Genomic DNA, 14,141 nt, shown 5'->3' on the forward strand with positions numbered 1-14,141 from the left:
GGGAAAAACTTTTAAATGATTGTCAAGATTTTCTTCTCGTTAACTTCGAACATGTGCTACTATATGTGGGATCTCTCCTTTTTTGTGACAGAAGCATATATATTGACGTTTGCGTTTGTTAACAACTCCCAGGGATGGACAGTTCACGAGGTGTCATATCATGTACATTGTTGTCAGAGGAATTTCGAATATCTGACACATATGTGCGAATGGTTTGTAGATTTGAATTATTCTGTTCATTTTTCTGAAAATCATTATCAGACCTAGTATAGTATTTAATTCCTCAAAATCCTCCACAGCTGTACATCTCACTGTGTATTTAGCAAAACTTAATTTTCTGATTTCCTCGAGTGGGAAAATACCCGCAAGCCCATAGGCTTTGGAGGTCTTAGTACCCCAAATGCCAATTTCACAACTCAACTCTCTGTATTAGTGTTCGTTTTAGTGTGTGTGTGTGTGTGTGTGTGTGTGTGTGTGTGATGACACGATTGCTGCGTTTGTGTTTCTGATGTGTGTTGTGATGTGCAGATTTCGGTGTACCTGTGTCGACCACACACGTTGTGACCCCCCACTCACCACCACAGCCATCACCTATCTGTACGGAATGTGTCATCAATCACTGTCTTGTTTTTTCATCAGTCATTTAGCTTCTCACTTTTGTAATTAAAGAAAGGACAAAAAAGAAAGATTTTGATCGAATGGCAGAATGTGCTTGTATCATGCGTGGACGTATGTGTGAGTGCGAGCGTCCCCCCCCCCTCTCTCTCTCTCTCTCTCTCTCTCTCTCGATGTGTGTGTGTGTGTGTGTGTGTGTGTGTGTGGATACCTTCGCTTCGTATTCATGATACACAGTCAGACCACGGAACCATACTGTCAGCATAAGACGTAACACGTCCTAATATTCGGGCAAGAGGGGAAGCAGAAGACAGTCCTTCAGAATCATCATACGTTGCAGTCGCCGATCAGAGCCGTGCCATCAAGTAGATAACTGCATTGGTATGAGTAAAGGGTGGTCACCGATTCCCCCTTTGAGGAAACATCCACCCCCACACCCCACATATCCACCCCCACACTCCACATATCTACCCTACACTCCACATATCCACCCCTACAGTCCACATATCCACCGTACACTCCACATATCCACCCCCACACTCCAGATATCCACCCCCACAGTCCACGTATCCACCCCTACAGTCCACATATCCACCCTACACTCCACATATCCACACCTACAGTCCACAACACCGACCACAGCAGGGGCGGGACCCCGACCTAATCCACACCCCGACTGACCCCCCAGAAGAAGGAAAATCGATGTAATCAGTACGGAGCGAGAAGAATAAAGAAAAGAGTTAAATATGATATTATATATGTGTGAGTGTGTGTATGTGTGTGTGATCAAACGTCAAAACTGACGCAAAAACTGTAAAAGACTCCAGTACTGATGCAACGTCAAGGAAAGCAGATTAAGAGTAAGCATGCCACAAGACTCGAAGTTGGTCTGCGGGCGATTATCGAAAGCTTTCAGCAACTGACTGTTCACTCCTTGCCCATAGCGAAGAATTTTTCCAGGCAGTATTCAATCGCTCTGCTGACGCAACAAATGCTGTTGGCCTTGCAAGCAGCCGGAAGAAAACAAAGTCCCCCATCAGGAACCACCGCACGGTTCCTACAGCCCTCCACACATTAACATTGACGGATCAATGCTAAAAACAGTTTAGCACTTCGCATACCTTGGGCGTCATCACTTGTGACGCCACTGCATCCAAGGATGTCAACAATCGCCTCGCCAAACCCAGCAGATCACCTCAGTTGGCCGTCTGCAGAAGTGCGTCTGGATCAACCACTCGCTGCGCTTGCCAACTAAAGTCCTAAGATTTAAAGCTGCAGTTCTCTTTCCTCTCCTCTACAGATCAGAAACTGGGTTTTGTATTGTAGCACTTCCATCAACGTTGTATTCGTACCATGCTGGGCATCAAGTGGTACGACTATATAACAAACATCGAAGTTTTAGAGCGAGCCCACACCACCAGCACTGAGGCTATGCTGCTGACCAGACTCACGCGGGATACACGAAGCCGTTTTCTGCTGTGAGCTTTGATGGGACAAACTTGGCAGGAGAACGCCGCACCAAAGAACAACTGGAGCGTACTCAGTGCAGCTGGCATTACAGAAAAGGGCTGAGAAAACATCTCCAGACACAGAAACGGTTGGAGACAACTACTACCAAGCGAAGTTACAAGAGGGCTAGCTGCGGAGGAAAAGCCCAGACAGTGGAAAGGGCCGAGAGTCCTACCAGTGGATTTACTGGCCCTCTTTGTGCCAAAGTGTGTCGTTCAATAATCCACCTGTACAGCCACTAAAGACCTTCTTCTCAATGATCCGAGGAGCCTGCCATCATCACAAAACAATGAAGACCATAAACAGAGCGATCGATCAGATTATTTACTCAGCAATCGTTAAGTTATTGATTAAGCAAGCGCAAGGGAATACGCGCTTCGGGTATCTTCTTGATCCTTTCACTTCGTCTCAGAACTGGTTTTGTAGGCGGATTGGAGACTGGAATCGGGATCGCAGATGGAGTTAGGGGTATTAATACCGTCAGTGGATGAGCTTGTCTTGACGTTCCAGATGCTGGCTCTGGACTACTAGGGTGGTGTCTGAACCCATAACAACAAATTCCGGGCAGTAGGAGCACCTGTGCTTGTCTTTCTTTCTCATTGTACACAATATGATATGAGTAGGATGTACATTATGCACGATTTTCCACTGAATACACCAAAATTTGCAAACGCTTTTCTCGGCATATAAACCCATTTCTCGTGTTCCACTGAACTACAAAGAAGTCTCATCCATTGCAAAAGAAACGCTAATTGCATTTATCTAACATCAATCATCTTCAGTACCCCTGTTCGAAACCACTTGTTTACATACCACACTTCTTTTAAGTCTCTTAAAAGCTTTTCTGTCGCAATTCTGTGTACGCCAAAGAAACTTAAAAAGGCAATCGATTAATCGTGACAAGCACTTTTTAGGGAATAAAGAAAGCTTGCATGATGTTAACAATTTGATAAACGAGAACAGTTTTTTATCTGTATTTTTTCCTATTAAACTCTCTTTTTCCCACGAATAAATCATCTTTATATACTTAATTCCCATACTCCCAGTTCTCTTCTAAAGAGGACGTACAAGTATTATTGGCATAAACAATACCTAGAATTGTGTTATCCCTGTGTGCATGTGTGAGTGCAAACATTCGTATTTCAGAACGATTTCGGGGAAATACCAATTTTGATTTTTTTTCGCGGTTAAAACTAAAGAGCGATAGAAAGACTGTACTACGTAACAAGAGGAATATGTGATGGTGTCGTCAAATATTTTATTATATGAAGGAGTGTGAACATAATCACATTTTTGGACAACATAACATGCATGGAACCAACACCCATATATAAAAACAACGATAAAAACAATTCAACATCACATGATCCATGTAACTAGCAAATCAGAAATAAAAGTACAAATATCAAAATATTTTGTCCACAAATCTATTGTATTAAAATGTGAACTATAAATAAAGCATTATGATAGTCCAATATCTCTTTTTATCAAATGCACAATAAAGATACACATCAAGATTGTTCATATTTGTTTTGTTTTCGTCACCAGTAACAATTATGGTCTAAAATCACTGGGATACTTTGACGGGATTTGACTGTCTCAAATCATTAAGGACAGGGCAACACAAAACCAGATGGACTTCATTTTCCGAGGAAGATTTACACAGGCAGTGTTGTTTCGCAATTTTCGCATCTATCATTTACCTGTACAAATAAGCAGGAGCATCCAAACCAAAATCTTTTAAATATATACCATACGAATCTATCAAAATCCGCTAAATTACCTATAATGTACGAAAATATCGCTGTTGCTATGTGAATCTCAATTCTGCCATCTGCTCTAGACTAGTCTTTGCCTATATCCCTTTAAAAAGAATATGTACAGCCTACTACTGGTTATCCCATGCATAACAAAAACCAAATGTATTCAGTATATTACGAATTACCCAATTTATTTATCCTCTATTGGTCAGATATGACAGCATTTTATATGCCTTATGTGGCATTCTGTGTTGTCCCATTTGCGCCAGTTTCAGCCAGTATCCAACACAATAAAAATATAGAGTTCATGGTTAACGGAAAGCGACCTAATTCACTACAAAGCCATTTGGTGTTTTGATCTTGACTTCAAGATTATTATTGTTTATAAACAATTGTACACTTTCTATCAGTGCATAAAATTCTTAACCCCACATCTCCGCACCATAATGCAAAATCGGTTGAATCTACGAATCAAATATCGTTAAGAATAACTTAAAAATGAATAACTATTTAATTCATACAGCTGACTGAGGAAAGAAATTGCAGCTCGTTTTGTTACAATAGCTAATTCTTGAAATGATTACTTAAAAATGAATCTCGTGGATAACTCCCCCCAAAGCCCACAAATTTCCATATGTGTTATTATAGAACCATCCCTAAATGCTTCCTCCCAAAATACCATTTTTCTGAAAACTTTAATACTACTTTCATCCATACTTTTAGTTGTTATTTGGATGCAGATATAAAAAGGTTGACAGATTGTGTCTGCAGACCAATAACAGTATAAGATTACTAGTAAAATTATATTATAAGGAAACAATAAATAAAAGTTTAATGAAGTCAGCATTTAAAATGACACCATTTCTCCACCATTAACAATATCTAAAGCATCACATATGAACAAAGGAAAAAGAATGACTCTACAGAAATCACCTTGTTTAACACAATTTAGACAATCCACAGTCAATGAAAACTTCGTACATACATTTGATACAAAAGAATATTTTACCCTTTCTTGTTGTTTTAACACTAGGGGCCGTAATAATTTTCTTGAAATTGCATCAAATGCTTGTTCAAAGTCAACAAATACCACTTATAACACCCCGTTAAACGAACACTGTTTCTGGATGAGTGCTAATAACGTTAGCAAGTGATCAACTGTGGAATAATTTTGTTTAAAGTCAGCTTGAAATTCACTTGTGATGTTGTATTTGATCCATTTTTGTAATCTTGAATAAATAATAGAACTGTGCACTTTATTGCTTATATCTGACGAAGAAATGCCTCTATGGTAGTTAAGTTCAATAACACTGAACCACAACAGTCATTGATTGCATATCATTATTTTGTTTTTGTTCATGCAATCATTATTTTCAACAGAAAACCAGACAAACGCCAATGCCTAAAACAGTACACCTGCTGGATAACATTTATTATTCCTACAACAAACGGTTAGCAAGACTGGAAAACATGACTTGGTGTAGCAGCACACAGCCACCTCCTTTAGAACGTTTTGGGTCTGCAAAGGAACACCGTGATCTGGAAACAAAATGGAAGATAATGTAAATGCAGAGTTATACTTAGATTTTTCATAAATGTTAAAAAAAACACATTCAAATCTTTAGAAAATACAATAATATCTCTAAATATATGTCATCCAAGTGGTCTAGTGACTTTTGGACTTTGATGTGTTACGTTGTAGAAGCCTGGATGACTTTTTCACAACGGGAGGATGTGGGTGGGGGTGTTGTAGCTGTGTGCATTTGTGCATTTCTACACAGCGTGCATGTTGCTGTCACTGTGACGTTTTTGTGATGGTGGTCCTGTCCCCTCGCCAGCAGCCCATCGTCACTCAATTTGTTCGTCTTTTGCTGCTCTTACAGAAAATGAATTTCTATATTGTTCTGTTCTTGCGACTGGGACCTCCAACGTTCTGTTATTATTTCTGGCTGACGTCTCAACGATGTTACTGGATACAGTCTGAAAAGCACCAAGGTTGGATGCGGCGTCTGTTTGTTGGCTGTTGTTACATGAACTGGCCAGATGGAATGGCCGGCACCGACCCCTCAACCACTCGTTTAAAAAAAAGGAGGTCTCGTCGTCTCTCTTGCAGGCTTAGGAGCGAGCTGTAATTCCTTCAACATTGTGGAGACAAAGCCGGGTTCTTTACTTCTGTAGTCTCCCTTGATGAAGTGTGCCGCTTGGTGTTGTATCCGTTCTATTTTGTCTACATCGCCCCGGTGGTGGCTGTCCCATGCTGTTGCCGCATACCCGAGGATGGATTACATGAGTGCTGTGTATGTGATCTTCCTGCAGGTGTGAGGGCAGTGTCGAAGATTACGTCGTAGAAAGCCGAGAGTGGAACTGGCTTTGTTGGTGGTCCTAGCGATGTCGTCGGATACCGTCACTCCACGATACTGGTTTGTACTAACTTGCTGTAGCATTTCACCACAGAGGTTGTAGGAAAATCTTCTACTTCATTGTAACGAGAAAGCACTTCCTTGCACTGAAGCTCACGCCCCGGTCTTTGCTGTTTAAGGTCTTCCTGTAGAGAAAGGTAATCAGCAAAGGTATCTGGCGGTACAGTAAGCAGTCATCTGCAAACAGGCCTACTGGCGATTTGACCACTGACGGCAGGTCGTTGATATGACATAAGAACAGCATAGTGCCGAACCTTGCACCCTGCGGGAGCAAGTCAACTATTACTTCTCGTGATTCTTCGCCATCCACGAAGACCTTCATGGTACGACTTGTAAAGAAGTTCGTGATCCAGCCATGGACCAAAGTGGGATAGCTTATGGAGCAATTTCTTGTGTGGCATGGTGTCGAAGGCCTTGCGGAAATCCATTAAGGCCAGGTCTACTTGAGCACCTTTGTCGAAGGAAGAAAAGATTATGCATGGTGGTTAGAAGCTGGGTATCACAGGAGTGTCCAACTCTAAAGCCATGGTTTAGGGGAATCAGGGTATTATGCTCATTATGCTGGTGGTGGCAGATGATATGCTCCAGCAGTTTGGAGGTGACGAATGGGTGGGAGGTCGGCCTGTAATTTTCCGCCAGGTACTTGTTTCCTTTCTTGAAGGCGCATGAGATGTGCTAAAAATCCCTGTGTCTAGCAACCACTCGAAGATGTCCCGTAGGACCGATGCGATGGTCTCCGCAATGCACAGTTTTTCTACATTAAGATTGGTATGTGGTCTGGTCTGCAGGACTTGGCTGGCTTCAGTACCTTCAACAGCTTTAGTACACCAGTGTCAGTTGAATTTGTTGTGAAGACAAAGTCCAGCACGTTGTTTTCTCTTATGGGCTCTGCATGGAGCTGAGTGGGCTGGGCTGCCTCTGTGGTATTCACAAGAGCCTCCTGCGTTGTGGGGCTCCTGATGTGGTGGTGCCGTCTTCCAAGTTCGCGTCAAAACAGTCAGGTCCTCAAGCAGTGTCATCTATCTTGGTGTCCACTTAGAAACTGCTTTCTCTAGTGACTCAGTTCCTGATTTCCTTCTCCTGGCGTCGTGGCATCCACAGTGAGCCTATTAAGTGGTCCTTTCTGCCCCCCAGTTTTATTTTCACCAAGACGACTTCTGAGTCAGAGTCAAGCTCTTCCTGTGCAGATGACATAATGCTTTGCATACCCGTATAAAGACGTCTCCTCCCGCAGTGATGGTTTTCCTGTCTTTTCTGTATACATTAACATGTTGCCTGGGAAGACTGCTGGATTTGATACCCTCGTTCAACCATGACTCACGACGTCTGGCCTGATGTAGTGTATGGCTGTTTCAAGCTCGGCTGTTTATTTTTCCACCTTCTGGCAATTTATAGTCATTATCCGTAGATTCCTCTTCTCAGAGAGTTTAAATGGAAGAATTTAACTTCTTTGAACATTTTGCATGTTGTAGCGACGAAGATTTCTGGTGCCCTGACTGTTAAAACACACGAAGTCTCACTACGATCAGTGTGGAGGCTGCTGCTAAAGAATGGATCGAAAGCGGAAAGCGGAAGATAGGGTTTCTGAAGTCAAGCAACTGTCGGCGATGGGCTCGTAAAAGGCTGGGGATACCTCGCAACAGTGAAAGATAAGCTGTCGACATTCTTTGTTTCACAGTGACAGCATAGCCACTGTGTATTGCTTCTTTGGAAGATGCAGTCTCCAGAGCACAGCTCGAAGCAAAAACGGTGATACCAGATGCCGCACTCGTCGCAGCATAATGCCTGCGATCCTAATGACCACCCAGTGAGTAAAGGGAAGGGGCCTTTGGGCCTGGGTTCGTCTGAACGTCGGCCACTAAGAATAGGGCTAGGAAGCGCAGCTACCTCGACTATCTGGGGAACAGTGGAACAGGGAGACTGTCTAAAAAGGCGGTGTCGGCAGATGAAGAAATCTATCTACAGTGTCATGGTCATTGACGCCTGGTGGTGGAAGCGCAACGGAATAGCACGAGAGGATTACTGCCAGCACAAACAACGTGTTCTTTATTAGGGTCAGTTTCAGTCCAACCTTGCCAGCCATTTCTTGGGAAAGAACGAGTGTTGTATTAGAGCCGGCAACCAGCCTACCAGTTTGATTTACTGCTTCATACTGAAATGTCTTCTATCAATTAAAGTGTATATCAATATAGATAGAAATACGTAAATTCTGCAAAGAAGTACCTGACTTCGCTGACTGGAAGTAGGGTTCAGATATGTAAACAAATCCACGCAGTCGTTGTTGTGGTGAAAATAACTGAGAGAGCTGTTCACTGCTTGAATGGTTATATCCCACAAGAGCCTCCTGTCCTCGGTGTGTGCACTCAGTACATGTACACCACTAGAACCTCACATCATACACCCTGCACCAGTGTGCACTCAGCACATGTACACCACTAGAACCTCACATCATACACCCTGCACCAGTGTGCACTCAGCACATGTACACCACTAGAACCTCACATCATACACCCTGCACCAGTACATGGAAACAAGAGTTCGTGAGCACAAGCGGAAGTTAATATCCGACATTGGAAATGTCACTCAGTGACGACGATTTTTTTTTCCATTGCTCCGTTAGTTATACAACTACTACTTTGCATACAGGTAACGTCTATTACAGTTCCTATGTGGAAACCAAAGTTCTTCTGATGAAAAAGATGAATCGGCTGCCGGGCTTTATTCGAGATCCATAAGCAGTGTGCACGCGCACCACATCGAAAACCACCGATGATCAGTCAGTCAATGTCAAAGTCCTACTCTTCTAAAATCCTTGCATGCACCACAGCCAAACAGCTTTTCAACGCTACGAACAATCTACTAGGTAAAAAGAAAAACACTCCTCTCCCTACAACATTTGCGGTGCAGGAACTCCCTCAAAAGTTTTCTGACTTCTTCACCGGCAAAATATCATGCATTCGTGAGAAGCTTGACTGTTGTGTCTCCTTCTTCACCCGTTCAAGAACGCGTGTACAGTGGTCCTGTTTTACATTGTTTCCAACCGGTTACTGAAGATTTTGTGAAGAAAGTGTGTCTGAGCGCTTGTCCGAAATCCTGTGAGCTTGACCCTGTCCCGTCTTCTTTGTTGGTTGAATGTATTGATATTCTACTGCCACATATTACTCATGTCATCAATTCTTCCTTACTGTCTGGTTGTTTCCCTGAAAGCTTCAAATCTGCTGTTGTACGTCCACTCATCAAGAAACTATCTTTGGATCATAATTGTTTGAAAAATTATCGACCTGTCTCTAATCTGTCATTTTTATCAAAACTGCTAGAAAAAGATCATATTGTCTCAGCTCTTAGCTCATCTGGAACAAAATGGTTTACTTAATTCCCACCAGTCAGCTTATAGACGTGGTCATAGTTGCGAAACAGCCCTTCTTAGAATAGTGAATGATTTGCTTTCGGGATTTGATGAGGATAAGATATCTGTTCTCGCTCTCTTAGATTTGTCAGCAGCTTTTGACACTATCGACCACTCTATCCTCTTGAACAGACTTAAAACTTCCTTTGGTATTCGTGACACTGTACTAGCATGGATCACGTCTTACCTGCCAGATCGTACACAGAAAGTGTGTGTAAATGGTAGATACTCTAGAGTATCTGCCTTGAAATATGGTGTTCCACAGGGGTCCGTCCTAGGTCCTGTCCTTTTCATGCTGTATGCGGCTCCTGTGTCGGATGTCATCAGTCATCATGCGATGTCGCATGAGAGCTTTGTTGATGACACACAACTTTATCAGTCGGCTTCCATAGCTGAATTTGATGCACTGGTGACTCAAACACAGGAGTGCATTGCTGGCCTAAAGGACTGGATGACTCTCAACAAGCTGCAATTAAATGATGATAAGACTGAATTGATGATAACCTGTCCAAAGAAGTTTCGTCAACATCCTTCCTTTCCTGACTCTGTTCTGATCAATAGCACACCTGTTTCACTTTCTCCCTCTGTTCGCAGTCTTGATGTAATCCTAGACCAGTCTCTTTCCTTCCAACAGCACATTTCGAATATCTGTAAAGTTGCCTATTTGGAACTGCGTAGAATCAGCTCTATCCGCCACTATCTCTCAATCGATGCAACCAAGACACTTGTATACTCTCTGGTTCTCTCAAGATTAGATTACTGCAACTCTCTTTTGGCCGGCCTTCCCAAATATCTGTTAGACAGACTCCAACGAATTCAGAATAACGCTGCCAGACCCATTTGCAGAGCTTCTAAATTTGACCATGTTTCTCCTCTCCTTCAGTCTCTCCACTGGTTGCCTGTTTCTGATCGACTAGACTATAAGCTATCTACTCTGACCTTTTCTGCAGTCAACGGATCTGGCCCCAAGTATCTTTCTGAACTCCTCCATATCTATACCCCGTCTCGCCAGCTCCGTTCTTTCTCTGACACTCGACTTCTCAGGATACCTCACGTCAGAAGTAAGACCTATGGACACAGATCGTTTTCTTTTCAATCGCCAAAGACGTGGAACAAGCTCCCTGATAACCTCCGTCATTCTGATTCCCTCGCATCTTTTAAATCTCGTCTCAAAACTCACCTTTTCCCTCAGCAATAAGTTCAATTGTGGCAGGTCCACTTCCTTGGCGTTAGCTGTGCTTGACTATCTGTGTATACATATGTATGTGTACATAACTACATGCATGTATATGAATGTGTATTGTGTGTGCGTGTGCGTGTGTTTATGTAAGTTTGTGCCTGCCTATGTGTGCGTATGTGTTAGGGTAGCTGTTAGATACACATGTATGTTAAAATGTATGTATGCAGCGTGTGTGTGTGTGTGTGTGTGTGTGTGTGTGTGTGTGTGTGTGTGTGTGCGTGTGTGTGTAGTCACATTTTGGTGTGTGTATGTAACATAGATATGATGTATTACGTTAACAAAAGCGTTTTTGTAAAGCACCTAGAGCAGATTTCTGGATAGTGTGCTATATAAGTATCCATTATTATTATCAATATGGTCAACAATCAGTCAGAACTGGAACTTATGCATGCACACAAAGGAGGCACATTGTGCGATGTCTGACTGTCACCATGCCCCCCGCACCCACCCCCCCTCTCTCTCTCTCTAACACTTCAATATGTGCTGTTTTTTTGTTTTTTGGGGGGTTTTTTTTTGGTTTTTTTGTTTTTTGTTGGAGTGGTGGTCCTGTTTTTCAATGTTCATTTTTGTTACCCCCCAGGGCTGGGTAAAATGAAAACACGTATAAATGCTTATTTCATAACTCTGATTATACACAATTTAGTTTCGTTTCTCTCTCTCTCTCTCTCTCTCTCTCTCTCTGTGTGTGTGTGTGTGTGTGTGTGTGCGTGTCTTCTCTTTTTCTCTCTGTCTGTCTGCCTCCCCATCCATCTTTGCCCCCCCCCCCTCTCTCTCTCTCTCTCTCTCTCTCTCTCTGTGAACATCTTACATCGTCCATGAAGCCTTTAAAGTGGTGGAAATTGGTCCCCCTGCCGATCTGCAGTGCACACTTACTGGTGGCCAGAGAACCTGCACACAGTCACAGACTGTCACTGTCTGACTGACAGAGCAGGGACATTTCACATCATCTTATTTACTACACTTAACGCTCTGCCTGTCATTTCATCCTTTCGAACTACTTTTTCTGTTGAGTGACTCCACAGGACAATTACAATAACACATCCAGATTTTGTGCGGGAGGCCCTAAACCTCCGATTTGTCTACACTTCATTTTTTGGTACTTAGACCATTTCTTTTCCACGTTTTAGTTTTACAATTCAAATATCGTATTATACACATTAGCTATATAATGTATATCTTCACAATTATTGTACATTATTTTGCTTTGTTTTATGTTTTTGATGGCTTATCCACAATTTTCACATTACTAGTATACACGAGTGAGTCTCAACTGTCATTTTATCGTTTTAATACAATACATATCATATTTTATCTATCTTAATTTACTTATACATGCAAAAAGTAATCCGTACAAAGGCAGAATTTATAGTCACGTTATGGGCCTGAAATGTCGACAAGGGAAGTCAACCATCCATCAATAATAAACCAGAGTCTTTAAGGAACATATCACATGTATATGCGCGCACGCACACACGCAAAGTTTGTATTGTAATTTATTCAGAAATGAAACAAAACCCAAAAACAACACTGACCTGTGAAGAGAGTCTGCATGGAGAAGTTGTTGACACTGCCTGTCAGGGTGTGTCTGTCCACATACATCACTGCCTCTTTCCACCCCCCTGTCTGCACACACACACACACACACACACACACACACACACACACAACTTATTTGAAGTATCTTTACACAGAACAGCTCAGGAACATGGGAGGGTTACACACGCCACCATAGCAGCGCCGAGTTTGCTTAGTGGCAGGCAAGTTGTCACTAATTTCATAAACTTCTCACCGCCAAGCAAATGTACGCTGCTAAAATCGCTTGTTTAACCAGGCCCTGGTCTTGAGCTCTTCTATGTAATAAACCATGAAGGCCCAAACAATAATTTGTTCGCTGGACACAAGTATTAGTCTTGTACGACATTTGAATGTCTTTGTATGATTTCCATGCACAATTACTGAATAGCCTGTTTACAGATATAGTCCATGGATTGTAGGGAGAAACACTCTCCTGTCCCTGACGTTTCACTGCCGCCCTCAACAAGAGAAAAATTTGTTTTGTCTGTTTGTTTGTTTTGTTGTTGTTGTTGTTGTTGTTGTTTTTGGGTTTTTTTGCTGTCCCATAATTTGGGAAAGTTTGTTTCTATATATCATAATGATGATGAATACTGACGGGTGTGGTGGTGCAATGGTTAGAGCGCTGGATCCTCACCCGGGTTTCATCAGTTCCATCTCCTGTGGTGGGTGAAGCGTGGAGATTTTTCCCATTTCCCGAGTCAACAGATGTGTAGACCTTCTAGTGCCTGAACCCGTCTCGTGTGTATAGGCACGCAGAATATCAAATATATACGTTGAAGATCCTGTAATCCATGTCAGCGTTCGGTGGGTTATGGAAATAACAACACACCCAGCATGTACACCCACAAAAACGGAGTATAGCTGCCTACATGGCGGGGTCAAAACGGTCATACACGTAAAAGGTTATACTGCGTGTTCATAGATTATGAAAAAGCATTTGATCTTGTTGATCATTCTCCTATGGCAAAAGTAAAAAATAATCACAATGTGAGTGATGGGATTTTGAACGTTATTCAGGATATTTACCAGAAGGCAAGGTCGTGTGTGCAATGGAAAAATTCAGATTTATTTAGAGGCAACATGAAAATTGATCTCCTCTGCTATTTGCTGTATACCTTAATGATATGAAAGAATTTTTATCAGAAAGAATGAGTGGTTTGAATAGTGTCCGAGAGATGGGTACCATGCATGCTGATATTGATGACTGTTACAGTAGCTGAATCACCCAGAGATCTGCAAAAAGCATTAGACGTCTATCAGATTATTGTAGATTATGGAAACTAAAGGTAAATGCTTCGAAAACTAAAGCTGTACTATTTTCTGGATGAAAAGTCCGTAAACTGCCAACATTTAAATTTAACGGTGAAACTTTTGAGATAGCATAGATTTTCGGTATCTTGGCATGAATTCAATCACGATAACAGTTTCAAGCAAGCACAGAAAGACTTGTATGAGCACGCTGCAAGGGCCATGTTTTGTTTATGAAAAAAATATCGTAAATTAATGTCACCTGTTGATGTTCAATTAGAAATACTTGAGCCAACTGTTGTACCAATTCCAATATTTGGCTCTGAAATATGGTGCCCTCAAATGTGTGATCTCGCCAATAAGCTCCA

The 14,141-nt window shown here is 42.1% G+C and overlaps 1 protein-coding gene across 2 annotated transcripts in view; it reads right to left on the minus strand.

The window, feature by feature from the left end:
* Positions 1-3,416: 3,416 nt before the first annotated feature.
* The window catches only part of LOC143286828 (uncharacterized), a 73,728-nt gene continuing 63,003 nt past the window's right edge, over positions 3,417-14,141 (minus strand). For both annotated transcript variants that reach the window (XM_076594648.1, XM_076594647.1), the window contains 3 exons: positions 12,483-12,573; positions 11,759-11,838; positions 3,417-5,423 (listed from right to left, as the gene is read on the minus strand). In XM_076594648.1, the coding sequence (XP_076450763.1) occupies positions 5,388-5,423; positions 11,759-11,838; positions 12,483-12,573 (207 nt within the window). In that variant the 3' untranslated portion in view covers positions 3,417-5,387. The remainder of the gene's footprint in view (positions 5,424-11,758; positions 11,839-12,482; positions 12,574-14,141) is intronic.

This window comes from Babylonia areolata, chromosome 10 (assembly GCF_041734735.1).
Source record: "Babylonia areolata isolate BAREFJ2019XMU chromosome 10, ASM4173473v1, whole genome shotgun sequence".
Classification (NCBI taxonomy): domain Eukaryota; kingdom Metazoa; phylum Mollusca; class Gastropoda; order Neogastropoda; family Buccinidae; genus Babylonia; species Babylonia areolata.